Source organism: Balaenoptera acutorostrata, chromosome 8, assembly GCF_949987535.1.
Source record: "Balaenoptera acutorostrata chromosome 8, mBalAcu1.1, whole genome shotgun sequence".
Classification (NCBI taxonomy): Eukaryota; Metazoa; Chordata; class Mammalia; order Artiodactyla; family Balaenopteridae; genus Balaenoptera; species Balaenoptera acutorostrata.
In genome coordinates, this window is record NC_080071.1 from 56,570,901 (window position 1) to 56,598,615 (window position 27,715).

General features: G+C 38.5%; 1 protein-coding gene and 1 long non-coding RNA gene across 2 annotated transcripts; both read left to right on the top strand.

Annotated features, from left to right (window-relative positions):
* Nucleotides 1-2,330: 2,330 nt before the first annotated feature.
* Nucleotides 2,331-5,254, top strand: MARS2 (methionyl-tRNA synthetase 2, mitochondrial). The gene has a single exon (XM_007190471.3). It carries the CDS (start codon nucleotides 2,374-2,376, stop codon nucleotides 4,153-4,155), a length of 1,782 nt encoding a protein of 593 aa, XP_007190533.2. The 5' UTR covers nucleotides 2,331-2,373; the 3' UTR covers nucleotides 4,156-5,254.
* Nucleotides 5,255-5,423: 169 nt separating this feature from the next.
* On the top strand, nucleotides 5,424-26,664 carry LOC130708724 (uncharacterized). Its single transcript, XR_009009077.1, has 3 exons — nucleotides 5,424-5,480; nucleotides 6,153-8,602; nucleotides 26,432-26,664. It is a non-coding gene; the product is annotated as an uncharacterized LOC130708724 (long non-coding RNA).
* Nucleotides 26,665-27,715: the final 1,051 nt, after the last annotated feature.

Below are 27,715 nucleotides of genomic sequence, written 5' to 3' on the forward strand. Positions count from 1 at the left end.
GTTTCTACGAATATTAGTGAGATAACTCATTTTATACTTAGTTGAGCTGGCAAAAAATTAAGAAGTAGATGATATCAAGAATTAGGGAGCCCTCTTTAAGGGTATGTCGCTGATGGGAATGTAAATTTGTTTAATCATGTTGGAAAATAGCATTATCTTGTGAAATTGAACTTTCACATCCTCTATGATGAGCAATAGCACTCCTAGGTATACACCCATGAGAAACATTAGCATATAAGTACCAGGAGATATATGTAGATGAGAAAGTTAATAGCAGTACGATTTCTAAGAGCAAAAAACTTGAACCACTCAAATGTGCATTACCAGCCATTTCTTTTAAGAAGCTCTGCTATAAAGGAAAGGAAAGAAATGGAGCAGTAGTGGAGATTGAGAATTTTTTTCTTTTTAAGATGGGAGAAAAAAATAGCATGTTTGTACGTTGAAAAATGGATTCCATGGACAAGGGGGAAAAAAAGAATTGGGGGAGAAAAAGAATAATTTCTGGAGAAACTGACTTCTCAGATACTTAAACTGGGTTTGTCTCGTAGTTCTGGAGGGTACCGTACATACCCTCCAGTTTTAAGTTTTACCTATCCTTCTCTTGCCCTTCTTAAACTGCTGGATCAAATAGCACATTAACCAAGTAGCCAAAGGATATTTGTTGTATCTATTGTAACTCCTAAAGAGCATTTGATTGGTCTACTTTCTATATCACCACGGAAATCAGATCCAACTTACCATATGCCTCAATTCATAAATTATTATGCAGCGGTCAAAATGAATTAACTAGTTACAGGCAAAAACATGATGAATCTACTACACGTGGTATGGTATCTTTTTTTGTTTTTTGGCTGTACCGCGTGGCTTCCACGATCTTAGTTCCCGGACCAGGGATTGAACCCCAGCTACTGCAGCCACTGCCAAGTCCTAACCACTGGACCACCAAGGAATTCCCATGATATCCTTTTTTAGAATGTTTTATACAAGCAAAATTAAACAATATGTTGCTTAGACATACTTTATATGTAATAACATAAATGCAAAAGTACAAAATTCAGGACAATGATTACCTCTGGGAGGAAGACAGGAAGACAAGGAGAAAAAGAGCACACAGATCTAAATCACTGGTAATCTCCTAGTTCAGTGGTTCTCAAACTTCGGTGTGCATCAGAATCACCTAGAAAACTCATTAAAACCTAGACTGCTGGGTACCACCCCCAGAGTTTTTGATTCAGGAGGGGAGTGTGGGGCCTAAGAATATGCATTTCTAACAAGGTTCCAGGTGCTGCTAATGCTGCTCTTCTGGGACCACATTTAGAGAACCACTTCTAGTTCTTAGGTTGGCTTGTGGGGTCACAGGTGTTCTATTCCATTTTATTATTAAATTTTACTATTAAATTAATAAAATAAAATTATTTTATTACTAAATTATTATTATTTTAGTTATTAAGTTAAATGGGGGGAAAAAAAAGATAGACCAAAGATGAGAGTATGTCAAGAAGCAAGGATTAATATTAATCCAATTCTGGGCTCCTGAGTCATCCGTTTCGAAAAGAGCTAGGGTTCCCTTACTAAAGCAAACTTGAAAAACACTGCTCTAGAAGAACTTCAAGACCATTTTAAAAGAATATTACTAACAACTACGTTGAGAAATAAATTTGAAGACTACTTTTTCCTTAGGTGCAGAGTGACAACGTACTGCATTCCAGCCTTCTGGATCTCAGTAATCTTTGCAAAGACTGGGAACATCACAAGCCTACCTCTTTTGTTGATTCAACAAAAATTGCGTTTAGAGAAAGGATTTCTCTTACTTTTTCAGTTCTTATCCTTCCCTCAAGTGCTTTAGGTCATTGTTTTTCTTCCTTCCCTTCTCCCCCCTCCCTTCTGGATTTATTGTGTCCACTAGGTTCTGAGAGGAAATGTATATTATATTTCAGATCCCTACGTTTACCAGAGCCTACGTAGAGGGCACACTCCTGCAATGTGTCAGCCACTGACTGGTGTTTCAGAAATGCCTGAATACAAAATTCTTGCCCACAAGCAACTCAGCCTGGAGAAAAAACCCAGATCCATAAATATAAAATTACAAAGCAGGACACGCAGTATGTTATAGAAAGATTAAGATTTATCTGCTTCATAACCTCTCCTTCAGCCAGTTCCTCTAAGCTACCGTTCTCGCTCGCTTCCGCAATTCACAACCGCCGTATCCGAGGCCCACGGAGGGGGGAGCGCGGGCGGAGCGGCGGAGGGCCGGCGCTCGGGGCCGGACTTCATTGGCTCTCTGGACGGAAGCGGCGGTGCGGCCCGGCTGCGCATGCGCCCCTCACACGTGCTTCCAGAACGCCCCCTCCGCCCTTCATCTCCGCAGGCATCATGCTGCGGATTTCTGCCTTTCGGCTGCTAGGACGCACGGGGGCGAGTAGGCTCTCGCTCCTGGAGGACTTTAGCTTACGCCACTACAGTTCGGACCCTCTCGGTGTCCGGGACGATACCCGCGACGCGCGCGCCTACTTCACCACACCCATCTTCTACGTGAACGCGGCGCCGCATATCGGGCACCTGTACTCGGCGCTACTGGCTGACGCCTTGTGCCGACACCATCGCCTCCGAGTTCCCAGCGCCGCCGCCACGCGATTCTCCACTGGTACCGATGAGCACGGCCTCAAGATTCAGCAGGCAGCAGCCGCTGCGGGCCTGGCTCCGTCCGAGCTGTGCGACAGAGTCTCTGCCCAGTTCCAGCAGCTTTTCCGGGAGGCTGACATCTCCTCCACCGACTTCATCCGCACCACTGAGGCCCGGCATCGGATAGCTGTGCAGCACTTCTGGGGGGTGCTGAAGGCTCGGGGTCTTCTCTACAAGGGGCTCTATGAAGGTTGGTATTGCGCCTCCGACGAGTGCTTCCTGCCTGAAGCCAAGGTCACCAGGCAGCCCGGCCCGTCGGGGGATTTGTGTCCTGTATCTCTGGAGAGCGGGCATCCCGTCTCCTGGACCAAGGAAGAAAACTACATTTTCAGGCTTTCCCAGTTCCGGGAGCCGCTCCAGCGGTGGCTGCGGGGCGACCCTCAGGCCATCACCCCGGAGCCATTCCATCACGCAGTCCTTCAGTGGCTGGAAGAGGAGCTGCCGGACCTATCCGTCTCTCGAAGGAGTAGCCACTTGCACTGGGGCATTCCGGTGCCCGGGGACGATTCGCAGACCATCTACGTATGGCTGGATGCCTTGGTCAACTACCTTACTGTAATTGGCTACCCAAACCCTGAGTTCAAATCTTGGTGGCCTACGACCTCTCATATCATAGGCAAGGACATTCTCAAATTCCATGCTATCTATTGGCCTGCCCTCCTCTTAGGGGCCGGCATGAGCCCACCACACCGCATCTATGTTCACTCCCACTGGACAGTCTGTGGTCAAAAGATGTCTAAGAGCTTGGGCAACGTGGTGGATCCCAGGACATGCCTTGACCGCTATACTGTGGATGGCTTCCGCTACTTTCTCCTTCGTCAGGGTGTCCCCAACTGGGACTGTGATTACTATGGTGAAAAGGTGGTTAAGTTGTTGGATTCCGAGCTGGCATTTGCTTTGGGAGGTCTCTTGAACCGATGCACTGCCAACAGAATAAATCCTTCTGGGACCTATCCGGCTTTTTGCACTACCTGCTTTCCCAGTGAGCCAGGGTTGGTGGGGCCAACAGGTCGTGCTCAGGCAGAGGACTATGCTCTGGTGAGCGCAGTGGCCACTTTGCCCAAGCAGGTGGCAGACCACTATGATAACTTTCAGATCTATAAGGCTCTGGAGGCAGTATCCAGCTGTGTCCGGCAAACTAATGGCTTTGTCCAAAGGCATGCACCATGGAAGTTGAACTGGGAGAGCCCAGTGGATGCTCCCTGGCTGGGTACTGTGCTTCATGTGGCCTTGGAATGTTTGCGAGTCTTTGGAACTTTGCTCCAACCTGTCACCCCAAGCCTAGCTGACAAGCTGCTGTCTAGGTTGGGGGTCTCTGCCACAGAGAGGGGCCTTGGAGAGCTCCATTTCTTGCCTCGATTCTATGGACATCCATGCCCTTTTGAAGGGAGGAGGCTGGGACCTGAAACTGGGGTCTTGTTTCCAAGACTGGACCAGTCCAGGGCCTGGCTGGTAAAAGCCCATAAGACCTAGAAACTCAGTTCTTATTAGCTTGTGGTAAAAAAGCAAACATCTTATTTTCTTATTTTGCATTTTCAGGAAAGTTATACTAATGCTTTCTAAAGTGTTGCATCAAACGAGCACATAAGTAATGTCCCTGTGAAAAGAGGTCTGTAGCCTTTCAGAAGCCTACTCCCTACTCTTCAGTTCTCTGTGTCCATTAACCACTGTCCTTTGCACCCCAGTGTCTCTAAGATGTCTCCAGGGGAAAGGTGGGTAAGAGACAACTTTGCTGATACTACTTCTTCTCATTGTGCCTCTGTCCAAACCACAGTTATTTGCCCAGACTACCTCTCATGGCTTGTTTGTCACTGGCCTGGCCTCTGCTGGGCAAATTAGTGCGTGTGGGGGTTGGAGGCCCCCTTCCTCAGCTTTTACTTTGTTATATATGTTGTGTCTCCTGTTAAAAAGAGGTTGTTTCATTAAACCTTTAAAAACCAGTGTCCTAGACTAGATGATTTTTGCCTATGTTTATATTCTCAATTCTTAACAACCATGACTCCCTGCTTTGCTAGTTAATAATCCAGTAGTTGTGCTTTGTAACATTACACTTTAACCAGTAGATGGCTCTAGTTTCACACATTTAATTACTTAACATTGAGGTTTCAGAATATTTAGAATAGGTTTTCTGCTTCCTAATTTTGCATAATTTAAATTTAAAGAAAAAATTTTATTGCTTTTCTTAAAATAAGGATAACTGCAACCACTGCTGTTTTACAGTAAGCAATAGAAAGATCAGAATCCTTAGTTTTTTTCAGACTACTGAAAAAGGACATTTACTCTATTAAATGTTTAGTAAGCTAATAAGTAAAGGTATCACGTTTGTTTGGACTATGATGAATTATAAAGCTCCCTTGAGGTACTTGGTATGTTAAAAATTTTTTAAACTTTAATAACATTAGGTTTACAGGTATGATTTTAAAAATCTGTAGATAGTTCAGAAGGGCAATATTTTCTTTATATTTCTTGGTCTTAATTTTGTTATCCACATACATAATTTACCTTATATGATTTCTTTTGGTCAATCAGGATCTATAATACAATATAGCAATTGTGGAATAGCTAATATAAATGTTAATACATTTACTTTCAAGTAGTTTTTACTAATTATTTTCTTTGCTCCTTTAACTTAAGTTATTAAAGTTTAAAAGTTTCTAAGTACCTTATCCAGATCTGTTCTGTTGCATTTGTTGAAGGTGATGGTGAAGGGAGGAAATGATCAATGCTCCAGGAATCTCAAACTGGATTTAGGGATCTCTCCAAGGCTCCTAAGAGAACATCACAGAGAAGATGTTAAGGTATCAACTTATACAATGACTACAACATAGTAAGCCAGCATTATATCTCATAGGTGATTGGACAGCTAGGGCAAAGTTTAAAATGAGAACTTGCCTTGAGATATCCATTGTAAGCATGGTAGCAAGCAGAGAGGGCTCACCATGAAGTAAACTGTGCTGGTAGTTCCCCCAGATTTATTCTGGGTGCTACTGTTCAGCTCCAATTTCTGTTTATTAGTTGGTGTGGCGAGAGATTTCTGGGTGCTTGGAAACGCTGCTTAGAAAAGAATGCTTGAAGGCATTCTAAAGGTGGAAGGACCATTTCTACCAGTGTTCCTTTAGATCCTCCTTATTCTTCATAATGGAATCCTGGGCTTTCCATATGACATATTCCAGTTACCTGCTGGGATTACTAGGGTAGGTTACTGGGACCTAGGATGGAGTGTAATATCTCTTAGGACTGGATAGCAGAGTAATGAAAGAGATGGGATGTGTTTACATGGATGAAGGAAAACAGACTTGGAAAACCAGCATTGGTAACTTATGCCTTCGAAGTGCCATTGTAAGTCTTACAGTTCCTATAATGAACGGAGGGACAGTGTCTTCCACTTGAATGATCTTTCCTATGGCCTAATGCTGGTCAGTACACTGGACATTGGCTTGCTGGGTGTTAATAGAGTTCCTTTTGTGCAGTCTGTCATTTGTGTAGGCACTTAACTTCTACCAGAGTATTTGTGGTGCTGGAGGACACAGGAAAACAGGGAAACCAAAGAGGAGAAGGCATAATTTTTACAGAAGACAGGATATTTTGAGTGAAGAAGTGTGGTAAGTTGGATATGACTTATTCTGTGGTGATATGGAAGATGAACCAGTTGGATTCTCTGTAGGAGGCAAAACAGGTAAAGCAAATACCCTTTGGGTACCGAGGTGATGTGTTATTTAATCCAGCAGTTTAAGAATGGCAAGTGCAGGATAGGCGAAACTTAAAACTGGCAGGGATGCACTTCCAAGAGAGGACATCCTAACCACTTGTGGGAGAAGATGATGATAAACTTGTAGACATCTAAGAAGTCCCCTATTCCAGAATTGCTAACACCTTATCTGGCATCTTGTGGGTTCCTTGACCAGAAAGGAAGTTTCTCCCAAGTACTACCCTAAGGCTGTCAAATATTCATTTTCCAGTATTCTTGGAGGCAGTGTTGCATGAGTGATAGAGCACTGTTCAGGTGTTCATGAATGTCACGTTAAAGTAATAATAAGTTGTCAACCCAGTAGACTACAGTCTACTATGAAGTCATGCAAGAAGTTGTGGGCAATGTATATGTGTGGCACGATTGTATATTAGAGGGCTATTCCACAAGTGAACTCGTAGATTAGGCACCTCAGAAGTCAGAAGACCTATGGCTATATGGAGGTCAAGAATAGGCAGGAACAAGAAATAGTTACAGTCTCATTTCATTGAAATCTCACACTTATTCTGGAAGTAGGCCTCATTTTTCTTAAGCACCTGTGTGACTCTATAATGGCTGAGAAGAGCCTGATAAATTGAATTTTAGGTTGATGAGCTCAAGAAGGCATAGGCTGGGACATGGGCTCTGAGGCACAGGCCTTTTTTCTTTTTCCCTATAGTTGTATCTATGATTGGCACATAACGCTTTAGATCTGGGAAGTTCCGAAACTGAAGTAAAGTTGGTCAGGTTGTGGGCCTCCAACTGGTAAGACTTATAATCATGAAGTAGCTTGGGTAGCAGGTGGCAGTACCAACCATTCAACAGATTACTCCTTGGGCATTATGGTTGGGATGGTTTCCTGGCTCTCTGACTGCTTCACCCCTAAGTGAGTGTGTAGTTGCAGTGTTGGCCTGCATTAGTGTAACCTTGAGTTACAGTGGGGAAGCAGCCATGCCTCTTGACTAAGACTTGGTCTATAAAGCTGATGTCTGACAATCTATAATTGCCTCCTAGAGGCAGCCCCCCCATCCATAGTTCTACCAGATGGAGAACAATTGTTCTTGCTGGTAAGGTCTGGGATGCTGTAAACCTTGATGGGTCCTTGCCCTCATCTTTTGCCAGAATGAGTAATATCAGTGGATCTGAAAAGGTGTGGACCTACTGGCAGTCATGTGTCTATTGTTGCTGAGAAAGTTACCTAGTTCAGAGAGCCTGGGGGGAGCTAGGGCACAGGTCGAGGTACCCAAGAGTACAAGTTAGGGGCTTCAGTTCTAGAACAAAGCCTTGGAGCCCCTTGCAAAACTAACACAGTATGACATATGTCATTTCAGCACAACACAGCTGGCCCTGCCCCTTCTTGTAGGAGCTTTGGATAGGACTGGTTAACTTCTATCAATAGGAACACACTAAATTTGGAGGTTAACATTGCTGGAAGGGCCAGAACAGTAACAACCAAGTTAATTAAGGTTAATTAGTGGGGATTTTAACCTTTCAAGAAGAGGGTCTTATTCTTTTTTGAGATAGAGGGTAGGAGAAGCCCAGCCTCAGCTGCTTTCTTCTATCATCAAGAACTACTTTGAGCTGAGAGGAAGGGACTAACCAGTGTTGGCCTGCATTAGTGTAACCTTAGAGGTGAAACTGACTTATTTTTTAGGTAGTCTTGGGTTACCCAGTATAGATCCTCTGAATTAAGGGGAACCATCTAATGGAATAGTTGACCATATGTAAAATACCTTGCCTAAGATTATATCACATTAATCAGTTTCTACTTAAATTTCCATGATGAGTAAAGGGGATTGGGAAGAGGTACACACCAAGAGGATCTTCCTATGGCCTTGACAACTACAAATAATACACTCTCTACTGTGCCTCTTCTCATGAATAGCTATTGGGAGCTTCAGCCTTACTTGGATCTTCATCAAAGTAAGGTGAGACTATAGTGTAGAAGTTCCATCCTGGGCTATGAACTGTATTTCACTCCCATTTGGTTTATGACACGGTTTACTCACCATAGATTTTCAAGTCCACAGCTCCTCACTTAAGAACAGGATGGTATGAGATGTCAGGATGTTTCAGGAAACCAAATGTATGATCTGCAAGAAGAAAATAACTCCAAGGAGAGATGAGCTCTGCCTTCAATTCATTAAGGAATTTTGGATGAAACATCTGCAGAGGGCCTGGAAGACTCACTGGGTAAGCTGGAGGAACAGCTCTAGGAATAACTGTGGAAATGGGTGTTGCTAATTTTCTTAGTGTATGGTAGGGGTAAAATGGTACTAACCTCCCTATGCTACCACTCCTAAGGGCATACCTTGTACATATACCCCCTCATTGGTTGACAGTCACTGGTTTGTGGGATTGGACAGGAAGATGAACCTTCAAAAACTAGTTTATGGTTGACTGTTACAGATTGGAATCATTGTTCTGTTCTCTTAATTCAATACATTCAATAAAAATATGACTCATTACACATTTTTTCCTGATTAAAATATTTTTAAAAGGGTAATAACCTTTACTCTGGAACACATTAAATATGATAGTTTCAGTAATCTGACTTCCTTTGAACTAATCTAGAAATGTCTACTGGTTAAAAGCCTGTAAATATTAAATTAAATAATAAATATTAAATAATAATAAATATTAATTGTGTAAATATTACACAATTTAGTTAATCACTAAAGTAATACAACTAGAATGTATTTCTTCTTAGCCAGATGAAATGTTAAAAAACTCAATCCAACAGAAGACAGGAAGATGAAAAAAAGGGCAAAGAAAAATGAAAAATATGGGAAAAGAAAACCCATAATAAGATGGCATAAATGCATATAAATATATCAGTAATTATAATAAAACAAAATATCATAGGATGGACTTTCTGTCAAAAGACAGCATATTCAAACTTAAGTTTAAAAAGTTAGCTATATGTAGTTAAAAGTTATATACTTAAACATAAGAGAAAATAAGACATGAAGAAACACTAGGCATATGTTAACCAAAAGAAAGCTGGTATCATAATAATAGTAGACAATCTATTTTGAGGGGAAAACCATTACTAAAGATGAAGTGAGACTTAATATAAAAGAAATAATGTACCAATAAGTTATAACAATTAAACTTGTATAATCTAACAACAGCCTCAAAATATAAAGAGTTAAAACTGAAAATGACAAGAAATGTTCAAGTTTGGAAAGAAATGAGACTGCCATTTGTGAGTTCAGAGAAACCAGGCAATGAGGAAGTAAAAATTAATAACTTACACTAGATATTAGCATTTCAGTCTTTAATTCTCACTACTCAAGTGTATCATCACTGCTAAGGGTAGAAAAAAATGAAAAATTTATAGCAGGTAAGGTTTTGTGACTCTAAAACCTTATCTTTTCCATGCCTGCTTCTGTGAAAATAATAACTTGCTTTTTGAATAGAAATGTCAGCAAATATACTTGTTCAGTGAGTTCTCTCTAGATTATTAAAAGGGGAGGACCCCATGGCCATAATTTTGCCAAATTTTCTAATTGAAGAAATCTTCTAATTGAAGATAAATGAAGGTGAAGGGAGAGGACCACGAGTTCTGTGTTCCTTATTTGTGTTCTCTCATTTACTTTTTCCATTAACCCTATGAAGTATTATTCTAACTCTGTTTAACTGATAAGAAATTGAGACACAGAGACATTAAGTAACTTGGCTAAGGTTATACAGCTTGTAACACAGGAGAGCCTAGACTCAAACTTGTTTTAGTGCCAGAGCCTCAGCACCATCCTTAACATCAACACCACGACAATCCCTGAGTGTATACTGAGGGAACTGTATTGTGGGAAAGAGGAAGCAGTAAAATCAGATCCAAAGATCTGAAGATGAAAAGTCTAAATAAGAACACTTAATTAAAATACATTCAGTGTTTCAAGACAAGGAATTGGTTCTTGATAGCTAGATTATGAAACATATGAGTGCCAAAAAGGAAACTTAGAAAAAAGGCTTACCTTATCATGAAATATATTTCTTTTTTGCTTTCAATAGTTTCCTTTGTATTTGAAGCCTGCTTATGTGTTCTAGTGTAAATTGTTAAAAATTTTAATAACTCTATAGTCTCTATTTTTCTTTTTCCTTAAGATTATTTTGTTTCTTATTTTCAGAAGAGTGTTCCAAATTTTTGAATCCAGCAGTTCCCTAAGTGAAAGTATGTTGTCATAAATTCATAAATCTAAGTATTTAAAAATAACATTTTACTAATCAATACTTTATACATTTATCTCTAAACATGAAAACATATCAATATTCAAAAGTTTTCTTTGAATTAACTATTAAAGTAACAAAGCCAGAGAATTTTATTAGAGGTCACAAAACACTGAAATTTTTTCATTTCATACATAGTTTTTTTTTTTTAAACATCTTTATTGAAGTATAATTGCCTTACAATGGTGTGTTAGCTTCTGCTTTATAACAAAGTGAATCAGTTATACATATACAATATGTTCCCATTTCTCCTCCCTCTTGCATCTCCCTCCCTCCCACCCTCCCCATCCCACCCCTCTAGGTGGTCACAAAGCACCCAGCTGATCTCCCTGTGCTATGCGGCTGCTTCCCACTAGTTACCTATTTTACATTTGGTAGTGTATATATGTCCATGACACTCTCTTACCCTGTCACATCTCACCCCATCCCCTCCCCATATCCTCAAGTCCATTCTCTAGTAGGTCTGTGTCTTTATTCCCGTCTTGCCACTAGGTTCTTCATGGCCTTTTTTTTTTTTTTTTCCCTTAGATTCCGTATATATGTGTTAGCATACTGTATTTGTTTTTCTCTTTCTGACTTACTTCACTCTGTATGACAGACTCTAACTCCATCCACCTCATTACAAATACCTCCATTTCATTTCTTTTTATGGCTGAGTAATATTCCATTGTATATATGTGCCACATCTTCTTTATCCATTCATCTGTCGATGGACATTTAGGTTGCTTCCATGTCCTGGCTATTGTAAATAGAGCTGCAATGAACATTTTGGTACATGACTCTTTTTGACCTATGGTTTTCTCAGGGTATATGCCCAGTAGTGGGATTGCTGGGTCGTATGGTAGTTCTATTTGTAGTTTTTTAAGGAACCTCCATACTGTTCTCCATAGTGGCTGTATCAATTTACATTCCCACCAACAGTGCAAGAGTGTTCCCTTTCCTCCACACCCTCTCCAGCATTTATTGTTTCTAGATTTTTTGATGATGGCCATTCTGACCGGTGTGAGATGATATCTCATTGTAGTTTTGATTTGCATTTCTCTAATGATTAATGATGTTGAGCATTCTTTCATGTGTCTGTAGGCCATCTGTATATCTTCTTTGGAGAAATGTCTATTTAGATCTTCTGCCCATTTTTGGATTGGGTTGTTCGTTTTTTTGTTATTGAGCTGCATAAGCTGCTTGTAAATCTTGGAGATTAATCCTTTGTCAGTTGCTTCATTTGCAAATATTTTCTCCCATTCTGAGGGTTGTCTTTTGGTCTTGTTTATGGTTTCCTTTGCTGTGCAAAAGCTTTTAAGTTTCATTAGGTCCCATTTGTTTATTTGTGTTCTTATTTCCATTTCTCTGGGAGCTGGGTCAAAAAGAATCTTGCTGTGATGTATGTCATAGAGTGTTCTGCCTATGTTTTCCTCTAAGAGTTTGATAGTGTCTGCCCTTACACTTAGGTCTTTAATCCATTTTGAGTTTATTTTTGTGCATGGTGTCAGGGAGTGTTCTAATTTCATACTTTTACATGTTCCTGTCCAATTTTCCCAGCACCACTTATTGAAGAGGCTGTCTTTTCTCCACTGTATATGCTTGCCTCCTTTATCAAAGATAAGTTGACCATATGTGTGTGGGTTTATCTCTGGGCTTTCTATCCTGTTCCATTGATCTATATTTCTGTTTTTGTGCCAGTACAAACTGTCTTGATTACTGAAGCTTTGTAATATAGTCTGAAGTCAGGGAGCCTGATTCCCCCAGCTCCATTTTTCGTTCTCAAGATTGCTTTGGCTATTCGGGGTCTTTTTTGTTTCCATACAAATTGTGAAATTTTTTGTTCTAGTTCTGTGAAAAATGCCAGTGGTAGTTTGATAGGGATTGCATTGAATCTGTAGATTGCTTTGGGTAGTAGAGTCATTTTCACAATGTTGATTCTTCCAATCCAGGAACATGGTATATCTCTCCATCTATTTGTATCATCTTTAATTTCTTTCATCAGTGTCTTATAATTTTCTGCATACAGGTCTTTTGTCTCCTTAGGTAGGTTTATTCCTAGATATTTTATTCTTTTTGTTGCAATGGTAAATGGGAGTGTTTTCTTAATTTCACTTTCAGATTTTTCGTCATTAGTGTATAGAAATGCAAGAGATTTCTGTGCATTAATTTTGTATCCCGCTACTTTACCAAATTCATTGATTAGCTCTAGGAGTTTTCTGGTAGCATCTTTAGGATTCTCTATGTATAGTATCATGTCATCTGCAAATAGTGACAGCTTTACTTCTTCTTTTCCGATTTGGATTCCTTTTATTTCTTTGTCTTCTCTGATTGCTGTGGCTAACACTTCCAAAACTATGTTGAATAATAGTGGTGAGAGTGGGCAACCTTGTCTTGTTCCTGATCTTAGTGGAAATGGTTTCAGTTTTTCACCATTGAGGACAATGTTGGCTGTGGGTTTGTCATATATGGCCTTTATTATGTTGAGGAAAGTTCCCTCTATGCCTACTTTCTGCAGGGCTTTTATCATAAATGGGTGTTGAATTTTGTCGAAAGCTTTCTCTGCATCTATTGAGATGATCATATGGTTTTTCTCCTTCATTCTGTTAATATGGTGTATCACATTGATTGATTTGCGTATATTGAAGAATCCTTGCATTCCTGGGATAAACCCCACTTGATCATGGTGTATGATCCTTTTAATGTGCTGTTGGATTCTGTTTGCTAGTATTTTGTTGAGGATTTTTGCATCTATGTTCATCAGTGATATTGGCCTGTAGTTTTCTTTCTTTGTGACATCTTTGTCTGGTTTTGGTATCAGGGTGATGGTGGCCTCGTAGAATGAGTTTGGGAGTGTTCCTCCCTCTGCAATATTTTGGAAGAGTTTGAGAAGGATAGGTGTTAGCTCTTCTCTAAATGTTTGATAGAATTCGCCTGTGAAGCCATCTGGTCCTGGGCTTTTGTTTGTTGGAAGGTTTTTAATCACAGTTTCAATTTCAGTGCTTGTGATTGGTCTGTTCATATTTTCTATTTCTTCCTGGTTCAGTCTCGGCAGTTTGTGCATTTCTAAGAATCTGTCCATTTCTTCCAGGTTGTCCATTTTATTGGCATAGAGTTGCTTGTAGTAATCTCTCATGATCTTTTGTATTTCTGCAGTGTCAATGGTTACTTCTCCTTTTTCATTTCTAATTCTATTGATCTGAGTCTTCTCCCATTTTCTCTTGATGAGTCTGGCTAATGGTTTATCAATTTTGTTTATCTTCTCAAAGAACCAGCTTTTAGTTTCATTGATTTTTGCTATTGTTTCCTTCATTTCTTTTTCATTTATTTCTGACCTGATCTTTATAATTTCTTTCCTTCTGCTGGCTTTGGGGTTTTTTTGTTCTTCTTTCTCTAATTGCTTTAGGTGCAAGGTTAGGTTGTTTATTCGAGATGTTTCCTGTTTCTTGAGGTAGGCTTGTATTGCTATAAACTTCCCTCTTAGCACTGCTTTTGCTGCGTCCCATAGGTTTTGGGTCGTCGTATCTCCATTGTCATTTGTTTCTAGGTATTTTTTGATTTCCCCTTTGATTTCTTCAGTAATCACTTCGTTATTAAGTAATGTATTGTGTAGCCTCCATGTGTTTGTATTTTTTACAGATCTTTTCCTGTAATTGATATCTAGTCTCATAGCGTTGTGGTCGGAAAAGATACTTGATACGATTTCAATTTTTTAAAATTTACCAAGGCTTGATTTGTGACCCAAGATATGATCTATCCTGGAGAATGTTCCATGAGCACTTGAGAAAAATGTGTATTCTGTTGTTTTTGGGTGGAATGTCCTATAAATATCAATTAAGTCCATATTGTTTAATGTATCATTTAAAGCTTGTGTTTCCTTATTTATTTTCATTTTGGATGATCTGTCCATTGGTGAAAGTGGGGTGTTAAAGTCCCCTACTATGATTGTGTTGCTGTCGATTTCCCCTTTTATGGCTGTTAGTATTTGCCTTATGTATTGAGGTGCTCCTATGTTGGGTGCATAAATATTTACAATTGTTATACCTTCCTCTTGGATCGATCCCTTGATCATTATATAGTGTCCTTCTTTGTCTCTTGTAATAGTCTTTATTTTAAAGTCTATTTTGTCTGATATGAGAATTGCTACTCCAGCTTTCTTTTGATTTCCATTTGCATGGAATATCTTTTTCCATCCCCTCACTTTCAGTCTGTATGTGTCTCTAGGTCTGAAGTGGGTCTCTTGTAGACAGCATATATATGGGTCTTGTTTTTGTATCCATTCAGCCAGCCTGTGTCTTTTGGTGGGAGCATTTAATCCATTTACATTCAAGGTAATTATCGATATGTATGTTCCTATTCCCATTTTCTTAAATGTTTTGGGTTTGTTATTGTAGGTGTTTTCCTTCTCTTGTGTTTCTTGCCTAGAGAAGTTCCTTTAGCATTTGTTGTAAAGCTGGTTTGGTGGTGCTGAACTCTCTCAGCTTTTGCTTGTCTGTAAAGGTTTTAATTTCTCCATCGAATCTGAATGAGATCCTTGCTGGGTAGAGTAATCTTGGTTGTAGGCTTTTCTCCTTCATCACTTTAAGTATATCCTGCCACTCCCTTCTGGCTTGCAGAGTTTCTGCTGATAGATCAGATGTTAACCTTATGGGGATTCCCTTGTGTGTGATTTGTTGTTTTTCCCTTGCTGCCTTTAATATGTTTTCCTTATATTTAATTTTTGACAGTTTGATTAATCTGTGTCTTGGCGTGTTTCTCCTTGGGTTTATCCTGTATGGGACTCTCTGTGCTTCCAGGACTTGATTAACTATTTCCTTTCCCATATTAGGGAAGTTTTCAACTATAATCTCTTCAAATATTTTCTCAGTCCCTTTCTTTTTCTCTTCTTCTTCTGGGACCCCTATAATTCGAATGTTGGTGCATTTAATGTTGTCCCAGAGGTCCCTGAGACTGTCCTCAGTTCTTTTCATTCTTTTTTCTTCATCCTGCTCTGTAGTAGTTATTTCCACCATTTTATCTTCCAGGTCACTTATCCTTTCTTCTGCCTCAGTTATTCTACTATTGATCCCATCTAGAGTATTTTTAATTTCATTTATTGTGTTTTTCATCATTGCTTGGTTCCTCTTTAGTTCTTCTACGTCCTTGTTAAATGTTTCTTGCATTTTGTCTATTCTATTTCCAAGATTTTGGATCATCCTTACTATCATTATTCTGAATTCTTTTTCAGGTAGACTACCTATTTCCTCTTCGTTTGTTAAGTCCGGTGTGTTTTGACCCTGCTCCTTCATCTGCTGTGTGTTTTTCTGTCGTCTCATTTTGCTTATCTTACTGTGTTTGGGGTCTCCTTTTCACAGGCTGCAGGTTCGTAGTTCCCGTTGTTTTTGGTATCTGTCCCCAGTGGCTAAGGTTGGTTCAGTGGGTTGTGCAGGCTTCCTGGTGGAGGGAACTATTGCCTGAGTTCTGGTGGATGAGGCTGGATCTTGTCTTTCTGGTGGGCACGTCCACGTCTGGTGGTGTATTTTGGGGTGTCTGTGGCCTTATTATGATTTTAGGCAGCCTCTCTGCTAATGGATGGGGTTGTGTTCCTGTCTAGCTAGTTGTTTGGCATAGGGTGTCCAGCACTGTAGCTTGCTGGTCGTTGAGTGAAGCTGGGTCTTGGTGTTGAGATGGAGATCTCTGGGAGATTTTTGCCATTTGGTATTACGTGGAGCTGGGAGGTCTCTTGTGGACCAGTGTTCTGAAGTTGGCTCTCCCACCTCAGAGGCACGGCCCTGATGCCTGGCTGGAGCACCAAGAGCCTTTCGTCCACACGGCTCAGAGTAAAAGGGAGAAAAAATAGAAAGAAAGAAAGAAAGAGGCTATAATATAGTGAAGTAAAATAAAGCTATTGTAAAGCAAAGCTATACAGACAAAATCTCACCCAGAAGCATATACATATACACTCACAAAAAAAAGGAAAAGGGGAAAAATTAATATCTCCTGCTCCCAGAGTCCCCCTCCTGAATTTGGGATGATTCGTTGTCTATTCAGGTATTCAGCAGATGCAGGCACATCAAGTTGTTTGTGGAGCTTTAATCCGCTGCTTCTGAGGCTGCTGGGAGAGATTTCCCCTTCTCTTCCCTGTTCGCACAGCTCCCTGGGTTCAGCTTTGGATTTGGACCCTCCTCTGCGTGTAGGTCGCCTGAGGGCGTCTGTTCCCCGCCCAGACAGGACGGGGTTAAAGGAGCAGCTGCTTCGGGGGCTCTGGCTCACCCAGGCTGCGGGGAGGGAGCGGTACGGAGGAGGCGGGGCGAGCCTGCGGCGGCCGAGGCCGGCGTGACGTTGCACCAGCTCGAGGCGCGCAGTGCGTTCTCCCGGGGATGTTGTCCCCGGATCCCAGGACCCTGGCAGTGGCGGGCTGCACAGGCTACCGGGAGGGGCGGTGTGGAGAGTGACCTGTGCTCACACACAGGCTTTTTGGAGGCGGCAGCAGCAGCCCCAGCGTCTCACGCCCGTCTCTGGGGTCCGCGCTGATCGCCGCAGCTCGCGCCCTTCTCTGGAGTTCGTTTAGGCGGCGCTCTGAATCCCCTCTCCTTGTGCGCAGCGAAACAAAGAGGCAAGAAAAAGTCTCTTGCCTCTTCAGCAGCTGCAGACCTTTTCCCGGTCTCCCTCCCAGCCAGCTGTGGTGTGCCAACCCCTTCAGGCTGTGTTCACGCCGCCAGCCCCAGTCTTCTCCCTGTGATCCGACGGAAGCCGAGCCTCAGCTCCCAGCCCCGCCCGCCCCGGCGGGTGAGCAGACAAGCCTCTCGGGCTGGTGAGCGCTGCTCGGCGCCGAGCCTCTGTGCGGGAGTCTCTCCGTTTTTCCCTCTGCGCCCCTGTTGCTGTGGGATCCGCGCTGATAGCCGCGGCTCGCGCCCTTCTCTGGAGTTCGTTTAGGCGGCGCTCTGAATCCCCTCTCCTTGCCCGCCGCGAAACAAAGAGGCAAGAAAAAGTCTCTTGCCTCTTAGGCAGCTGCAGACTTTTTCCCAGACTCCCTCCCGGCTAGCTGTGGTGCGCTAACCCCTTCAGGCTGTGTTCACGCTGCCAGCCCCAGTCCTCTCCCTGCAATCCAACCGAAGCCCGAGCCTCAGCTCCCAGCCCCGCCCGCCCCGGCGGGGGAGCAGACAAGCCTCTCGGGCTGGTGAGTGCTGGTCGGCGCTGAGCCTCTGTGCGGGAACCTCTCCGCTTTGCCCTCCGCACCTCTGTGGCTGCGCTCTCCTCCGTGGCTCCGAAGCTTCCCCCCTCTGCCACCCGCAGTCTCTGTCCGCGAAGGGACTTCCTAGTGCGTGGAAACCTTTCCTCCTTCACAGCTCCCTCCCACTGGTGCAGGTGCCGTCCCTATTCTTTTGTCTCTGTTATTTCTTTTTTCTTTTGCTCTACCCAAGTACGGGGGGAGTTTCTTGCCTTTTTGGAGGTCGGACGTTTTCTGCCAGCATTCAGTGGGTGTTCTGTAGGAGCAGTTCCACGTGTAGATGTATTTCTACTGTATCTGTGGGAAGGAAGGTGATCTCCGCGTCTTACTCTTCCGCCATCTTCTCTCCTCCATACATACAGTTTTAATACAAATGAACTTATTAGAAGACTCATCTATTTATTAACAGTTTAAGTTCTATGAATTTACTGAACATTTCTTACTATATTCTTATGACATCTTTCCTAACAAGCTGGTAGAAACCAGATTAAATGCCCTTGACTCTAGTTATAACCAAAGCAAATACAACCCTGTTAGCTAAAATGCCACATACTGGATAATTCCTGGTAAATTATATCTGATATATGTCATATATGATGGTCAAGACATGTTTTAACTTCCACAGATTAGAGACCTTATTATGAATTGCATAAAGAATACTCTGTCATATTTTACATTTTAAATGAAATGTAGCTAAAGTTGGACATGGGCTACACCTTGAAGAAGTTCAGGATGAAACCTATGTGTACATAGGTCTCTTAGCTATCATCTAAATTGTATTTTTAAAAATATATCAAAAGGTATTAAAGTCCTTGCTAACTTGGAAGCTAAGAATATCTACACCTTTATTTTATGTTGTAAATAATTTCTTCAGAATGCTGTTTAAATTCAAGCTATATAATCCCATAGTTAACAAGGCATGATGGGTACTTTTCCAGTGTTTTTTGCATGGTAGATTATGATTTGCTTATAGAATCAGACTGATGTATTATAACAAATATCCTACATATAGCATTCTTAAGATTACCTTTAAATCACTTACTGAAGGAATTTATATAGGCATTCCTAAAGCAAAGAACCTTCAATCCTGGTAAACTGAAATTATTGCATTAACTTTTTATATTTAAATTTCTATAAAAATTATTTTATGAAAACTCTCTACATTTTTAAAAAGCAAAACTTTTTAGTCCTGAGTTCAGTTTTATTTTACAGCTCATTACTGGAATGTAATTAAATAAATCAAGTTACAATGTGTAAGAAGCCCATTTTGGTATTATAGAAGAAGATCATTAAGTACTAAAATAAAATGAATTATTGAAAATATATATAGTTAAGTGCATGAAAGCTGATGGTTGGATTTTCACACCATTTTAAGATTTAGAAGGAGTATTTTTTGCTGAGTATAAAGGAAATATTTTTAACATTCATTATGACATTGACCCAGTTAAAAAAAATCTATTAGTTAATAATCAGTCCTCAAAGAATAAAGTTTTTTCTTTTTCTTATTAAAATGTTGTCCACATAAAAATCAGCTTCTAGAAGGTAGTTAATTCCTAACAAATTTTAAATAAAACATTTTTGGATGTAAATAATGTCATAAAATTGGTTTTCTAGCCTAAGGAGAGTATATAGCACTTCTTCCTTTTTCCGTAGTCCATGGAGACCATCTAGAAGTGAAGCTATGATTTGTGGGGCACAAAAACCAATATAAATATATAACTGTGTAGCTAAGTGTAAAAATTAGGAAATCAACCTAATCTCAGACAGAAAAACAAAGGAAAAATAATGAAAACTTACTGCTTAACATCTAATGTAGTGTGAAGGGGGCTAGCCAAGTTCAACTAAGTTATCAAAACCCATCATTGTTAAGTTTGTAGAGGTAGATGTTTTAAATATTCAATATGTGAAAGTAGGTAAGTCTGAGCTTGAGTTTTTAAACAAGTCATTCTTTAAAGATAGACACACAGCTAGGGCACAGGCATAAAAATGTATTTGGTAAACATAGGATTGTTGCTGAGTTTATTTTCATTTTTCCTTTGGCACAGACATTAGGATATTAAATGTGTTATTTTATTGAGAGCCATTCTCACAAACAATTGGATATTGCCTGAATAAAATAACCCGAAGGTTGACTTTACTAGTCAGTATTTGGGTATGTATAGGGTAGGAAAAATTTACATCTATTAGTATCTTTTAAAAAATAGTTTGCATAATAGATCAGATACTAATAAGGATTTTAGGAAGTTTGTTCTATGTGTTGCTAAAAATATGTTATAAGTGGATATTGTGTAGCTTTCCTTGCTTTGGTACCAAAGTTAGACATGTTAAAAACAAAAATCCTAAATATGATTAGCAAGAAACACATTGAAAGTATTAAAAATAATCTCAAGTTGTTAGTGTATACTTTAAAATTATTATCCTTTAGATGTTTTCTCTAAAATACCAAAGGAAAAAAAAAAGATATGCTTTCTTAGGTAATACTTTTTATATTAATTATTTCCTTTATGTACTATCATTGGTTGTTTCAGAACTATATGAGGCTAAGCATGAGGGTTTAGTCTCCTTATCTTTGTTCATTTTTATATCAGGACATAATAAAAAGGACCTTGATAATTAAAAGCTAAAACATTGATCTCTTATAGTTATTAAAGCTGTTTTTACTATCATGGATATGTTATATTAGCTATAAAATAAGAGGAAAACATCACAATGTAAGCAGAACAGGTTTTTTTGGGTACATTAACTTTCATACTACCTCCATTTTTTTCTGTATTTTATTTTTCTGTATTTTATATTTTGGTAAAGAGCACAACTGCCTACAACATATTAGCTAAGAAAAATACCAATATAACTCTTTTTTTTGAAGCAAAATGCAATTATTCTTGGACTCTAGAAATCTATAAAAGTTTTAGAACAAAAATGCCTTGTTATATACTGAATAAGCCTGAATTATAAATATGGGATTAAAATGTATACTGAAGGGGCTTCCCTGGTGGCGCAGTGGTTGAGAATCTGCCTGCCAATGCAGGGGACACGGGTTCGAGCCCTGGTCTGGGAAGATCCCACATGCCGCGGAGCAACTAGGCCCGTGAGCCACAACTACTGAGCCTGCGTGTCTGGAGCCTGTGCTCCGCAACAAGAGAGTCCACAATAGTGAGAGGCCTGCGCACCGCGATGAAGAGTGGCCCCCACTTGCCGCAACTAGAGAAAGCCCTCGTGCAGAAACGAACACCCAACACAGCCAAAAATAAATAAATTAATTAAAAAAAAATGTATACTGAAAACACCAGACAAGTGGAGTATTATATTGTTTCATGATCTTTTTGACTAGGGCTCTAATTATAGAACACTGGACCATAACATACAGCATGCTACTTTCAAAATTAATGTAGCAAAATAAAATACTCTCAATAGGTGGACTGGCCTTTGGATGTGCCAGAATATTCTTTATATTATTTATTCTATAACTGTGCTATTACATTTTATTCCTCAACATAAATATTTTAGCCCAGAAACATTTTGGTGATATACTCCAAAAATATATACATCAATGGATAGTTCATTATTCTTTATGAGACGGGGTTAAAAAAAATTAACTCAAGTTATAATTGGGTTATCTAATATTGTAAGAAAGTTTTAAAATATAATTTAAAAAAATAAATAATTCTTATTCTTTCCTAACAGAAGTGCAAACCAACTCTAGTTGTTTGAGTGGACATGAAATTAAAATAGTGAAAAAAATAAGACTCCTAGCATTGTGCAATCAAATTTAAATAAATGCTATAATAAATTTCCATGTAGTCAATTTAAATATTGCTTATTTATATAACAATTTTTATTCTTTATTATTAGCCCAACCTTCTATAAAAGGAATATAATGTTTTACAGAAGAAAGTTGGGATATATATTAAACAGGTAGCATTTAAAGAAAAGTTGGCATGACCATTTTTTAATTTAAAAAGTTCTACTTAATGTGGCACTTTTTTTAATTATAAACTTTTCCAATTCTGTAAGAGCAGACAATCAAGCTTTGTATTTAAAAGATGAAAAATAATGTTGTGGTTAAGTTTTATTTAGTCAAAGTTAATGTTTTAAAAGTCTAAAGACCTCACAAACTAAGACCTGAATGAAAGATGAAAAGGAATATAGACAGTGTCACTGTGTTAAAGGAAGAAATATGTATTGAATTGGACATGATATATGCAGTGAATGCTTATACTTGCTAAGATGCTATAAGAACCTTTATACTTCTAGTATGAATAACAAGGGGGCCAGAAATAAATATGGAGATATCTTTAAGTATATTTAAGAATAGTATCAACTTTGGTCATAGTAATTAGTAAAAAATAAATGGTCATAATATGACAGATTTCCAGATATTATATATACAAATTGTTTATATATATATTAATATCTGGCAAAATTTCTAATGTAAACCTAGAATTTGAAATGTTTTATCAAAAACATTTAATATAAGTAAAATATACGAAAACCTAGATATAGTGAAAACAAAATAATGTGGAAGCTAGAATCTTCTATACATATTATCTCCCTAATTATCGAGATAGTGTTTTTTTTTTTTTTTTTTTTTTTTTTATAGCTACATTATTTATTTATTTATTTATTTATTTATTTTAGCTGTGTTTGGGTCTTCGTTTCGTGCGAGGGCTTTCTCTAGTTGCGGCAAGCGGGGGCCACTCCTCATCGTGGTGCAGGGACCACTCTTCATCGCGGTGCGCAGGCCTCTCACTATTGCGGCCCCTCCCGTTGCGGGGCACAGGCTCCAGACGCGCAGGCTCAGCAGTTGTGGCTCACGGGCCCAGTTGCTCCGCGGCATGTGGGATCTTCCCAGACCAGGGCTCGAACCCGTGTCCCCTGCATTAGCAGGCAGATTCTCAACCACTGCGCCACCAGGGAAGCCCGAGATAGTGTTTTTTTGAATTTACCTTATTACAACAAATGGTTTGTTGCTATGTATATTCTGTATATGCCATGCTGTGTCTAAAAACTATAAAACATCTGGAATAAAACTGTAAAATCCAATCACCAAAGATGTTTTTAAGTGGTTGTATATGACATTATCATGTTGATAAGATAGCCAGATGATGACCAAATTTTTCAAACTTTATCAAGATACTTGTTTTATAGATATAACCTTTGTTCTATTTGTTACAGATTATAAGTCTGTGTTACTTAAGTGTATGTGAATTAATAAGGGAAACCATGATTTTATCCTGTACCTCCAATGTTCTGGCTACTAAGATTTCTTTACTTCCCTTAAAAAAGCAAAAACATTTAACTTTAAGTACATCCAAAACCCTCATATTTGTTACCAGACCACACATGGGGCTAGTTGTTTTCTATTATTGGATAAAATAGTTATCCAAGATTCTACTTAACAGAATCAGTAGAGGAAGGTGGAATAAGAATTGAATCCTCTGCTCCGAAATCTTTTCTAGGATGAAAGTGTGGGCTTCAAGAATATTGAGGTTTCAAACCTACAGATGAAGGTTGAGAAAAGCTTCTTCTCACAGAATGTAACCTTGGTTCCTATTAAGAGATTTAAAGAAAATAATGGTTTTAATGCACTTTAAATGGCTCTTATTTTATTATTACCTAAGGGGAAGATTTTAAAAATAATATTAACTGGGCCTGCATTCTGAGGAGAGAAGGTGTACTTTAGGAAATTCCCACTAGAAAGAGTAGGTTACCTTATAACCTACTGCTAGACAGGGAGGCATCTTAGGGCTATAAAAAAGACTCACTACAAAGGATCTTAGAAGCCACATCTAATGGTATTTCTAAATTATTAGGTTATACTTCCTTCTTTGTGCCAGCCCTGAACTTTGGTAAAGATTTGTCAAAAAAAAAAAAAATTTAGGTACTTAGTGATATACAAAATTAGAAGGCAGATCCTATGGTTGAGAAAGTGACTAACCAGAGAAAATCAGGTAATTATTAATAAACTTTTGTGTTAATAGAGTGACATCCTACTGTTAAGTAAAACTTCCATGAATAGAATGAGTTCCAATAAATGATTTTTATTTGATTCACTGCTGAACATAAGGATTGCTGGAGATACTGCTTTTCTCAATGCACTTGAGGATAGGAAAATTTTAGCTAAGGCATCTCTAATGACTAAATGCCTACTTCAGAGCATCAGTGTTTAGACAAATCCTTTTGTCTAAAAAAGTATCATCATTTGCTCTGCCTGCTTTAGATGATTTGAGTTTAAATATTGTGATTAAAGAAGAATGTATCAAGGAGCCCAAGTTTATCTCATAAAGCTGAATAAAACACTGGAAGTAGCATGTAGGCTAAATCAATTGCCCAGCTTGAATGTGACAACAGAAATGGTACAAGTGTTCTAGTAGTTCTTCTAAATACTAGCAATTTATATATAGTTAAGGGAAATGAACTAAAGCTTCTAAGATAAGCCCCATTTCTCTAAAGAGGCATGGTTGATTACCTATTGTACTTTCCAGGATTTGGGCATATATGCCATTCTTTTGACTTAAGACTGAGCATGTCTACTAACAGTGAAACAATTTGCCAATGCTAGAATAGTTAACTATCAGGAGTAAGTCATAAAAACAATGGGTAATTTTTTAATGGCATATCAGACCTAGATGCTTCTAGGGCTTAAAATGTTTTAAATTGTGCAGTTACACAAAGAGTTTACTATATCACTTAAGGATACTTTGTGAAGGTACAAAATAGTCTCCTAACCAGAAAAGAAACATTTATGAAGTATTGTAAAATAAATTAAAAGATAGTTACCAAAGTAAGTGTTGTGAGAAAATTCATTTCTGTGACATTAAGCTATATTTAACTGTGGGCACTGTTAGAATTTTTGAGCTAAGGAGACTTCAGTAGGCAATTATGATAGTGATCCATTTATCTTGGAATCACACATTTTATCAGTATAAAATGTATCATGAGTTTGGTACTTGTCATTAGGATGTAAAAAAAGATAACTAAACTAGAATAACTCTTACCCCAAATAGCAAACACTACATGGAGGGTCTGTACAAAGACTGATAAATGCCTATATTGCCGTTACTAGCAAGAAGAGTGGAAAAGAAGAAGAAAAGCAACCAAAGGTTCATTTGTTTTTGTTGGTGGACTTTATGTTCTCAAAAACATGTGGAAATGTGCCATGTTCCCAAAATATAGAGTAGATGGCACCGCCTATAGGTATCTTTTGCTATCAGAGGGATTAAAGTTTTTCTGGGATACTTAAAAGGCTTTTTTCCTCACCTTGTGTTCCTTACATTTCCCAGAGTGCTGACCTGCACAACACTTTTAAAGAAAAATCTTGACTAACAATCTAAAAAATTAAATTCTAGGGTAATTCTATTACTCCTATTTTGGTTGGGAAACTGTTCATACTTAGGTTACTTGATAAAAGCATGATTAAACAGTTTCATGTTTATTACAATTTGTTTATTTTAGAATTGAAATATTTTTTGATCCTGACTCAGAGATGCTTAAGGGATTAGAATAGACATTTTATTTGTGTCTTAAGATTTAATTTTAGTGATTCAACGATAGATGGTCTATAACTCTTGAATAAGACAAAAATTATTTCTGAAAAATATTGTGTTCTCTAAGGGTCTTCTCCTCTCAGGTCCCCACCCAACCACTTCCCACTTGCCTCCTTACAGGTGACAATTTATTAGTAATCAGAAGTTCGAGGTTCTATCACTTAATAGTAATGTCATCTTTGGCAATTTTCTTAACCTTTCTAAGCCTCACTTCTCTTATAAAAAGTTGCCTGATTATGTCACAAAAATATTGAGTGGATAAAATGAGATTAGTATATGTGAAGTGCTCGTAAATTTTAAGGTGCTATATAAATATGAGGTGTTATTCTTAGAAAAATATAGTAAGCAAAAACGTGATATTCTAAGCATGATTTTATAGCAGATTATCATCAACATCAACAAAGTTAATGCAGTTTTTATAAGGAATGTTATCATGGGCTTTAAACAATCTTCAGTGACTAAACTGAAGCTTTTCTTTAGAACTACCTAGAAATTATATAGCAAATTTAGTTACACAGGTTAAGTTACCAATATTTTAAGACTAACATTGTAAGGCTATTCCACAGTTGTAGACCCTGTAGTCCTTAGGTTATATGATTGTATGGTTTCATGTTTATAACACAGGGAAACAGGCTTATTATACCTAAACATAATTCAGTTTATTTATATAGCTGTATCAGTGGTTAAGCCAGAAGCCATAAAGCTTCAAGGGTTAAAGTAATAGAAGAGTTCACACCTATTCCTTATGGCTTAATGTCTTTCAGACTATACTTTTTGATCCTAGTTTAATATTACCTTCATTTTTTTAATGTATTAATAGGGTTACCTACATTCTGATTTCCTGGGGACAGTCTAGGTTTATGGCTTTTGTAATATTAGAATTTCAGTGTTGAAAAATAGCCTTTGAATAGAATGATTTAATGGGTTTATTAATGTGATAAACTTCTTTGTTGGTCAATAAGCACATATTTAAAAAATTATGTAATTTAAATTATTTTTGGTGTCCCCTTTCAAGTGTCCTGATTTGAATGATAAACATATCATTTCTGCATTTAGTAAGAACTTGGAGCAGAGATCAGCAAAGTCAAGAACTTTCTGACTACTACAAGGAGCAGAAGTGAAAATGGAACTTGATATGACTGATAAAACATCAGAGGATCTTGTCTATAGGTAAATAGCTTTCATTTCTATAAGATAATCAAATCAAGTCTGTCTGCTGCTCATCAATGAAGGTGGGAGTGAGATTCAAGAGGAAATAAGTGCTAGAGACAAGGACTCGTAATTCTGAATCTATATAATCATATTTCAGAGAAGGTTAAGCTAACATTCATATTGGAACTTGACAAGTCTCTGAGAATGTAATTATCTCTGAGAAAAGATGAAGTTACATTCTTACACATGACTCTGTTCAGACAGACTCTAATGACAAGCTTGTCTTATTAGAACAAACTGTATTTATTAACAATAGAGACAAGAGTCTTGAAACTGCAAGACCTGAGATTAAATCATGTCAGTGAATACTATATTGTTGGCTACCTTTACCTAGAGTGTATAAAGATGTATGGTTTGAAGGATGTTTAATAAAGAAAGTAGACCAACTGGATGATTTACATGAAGAGATGATCTTTAGAGTGAATTTTGGATATTTTCCCTAATAATTCATCATTTAGAAGAAAATAAGGGAAGCTGAATTCTCTGTAATGGGTATACAAAATTTAAGCAAAGGTGATGATGACTTAGAAAGTAATTTTCAAGAAGCAAGTGAATGGATTAAAAAGTTTTTAACTTCAAAAATACAAATCTGTTAAACTACAAAGCAAAATGTCTGTATTTCATTGTCTAGGGTTATACTTATGAGATCCGTTGAGGAAACAGGATAGCCCATTTGAAATCTAGTAAGATATAGATTTACAAAAAGATGAATATTAACTAACATCCTTTTTTTTTCTTTTTTAAATTTTCTTTTATTTATTTATTTTTATACAGCAGGTTCTTATTAGTCATCCATTTTATAAACATCAGTGTATACATGTCAATCCCAATCTCCCAATTCATCACACCACCACCCCCGCCCACCGCCGCTTCCCCCCTTGGTGTCCATACGTTTTTTCTCTACTTCTGTGTCTCAATTTCTGCTCTGCAAACCAGTTCATCTGTACCATTTTCTAGGTTCCACATATATGCGTTAATATACGACATTTGTTTTTCTCTTTCTGACTTACTTCACTCTGTATGAAAGTCTCTAGATGCATCCACATCTCTACAAATGACCCAATTTCGTTCCTTTTTATGGCTGAGTAATATTCCATTGTATATATGTGCCACATCTTCTTTATCCAT

Excerpts from the sequence above, each read along its gene's own strand:
- MARS2 (XM_007190471.3), top strand. The coding sequence starts at position 2,374 with ATGCTGCGGATTTCTGCCTTTCGGCTGCTAGGACGCACGGGGGCGAGT.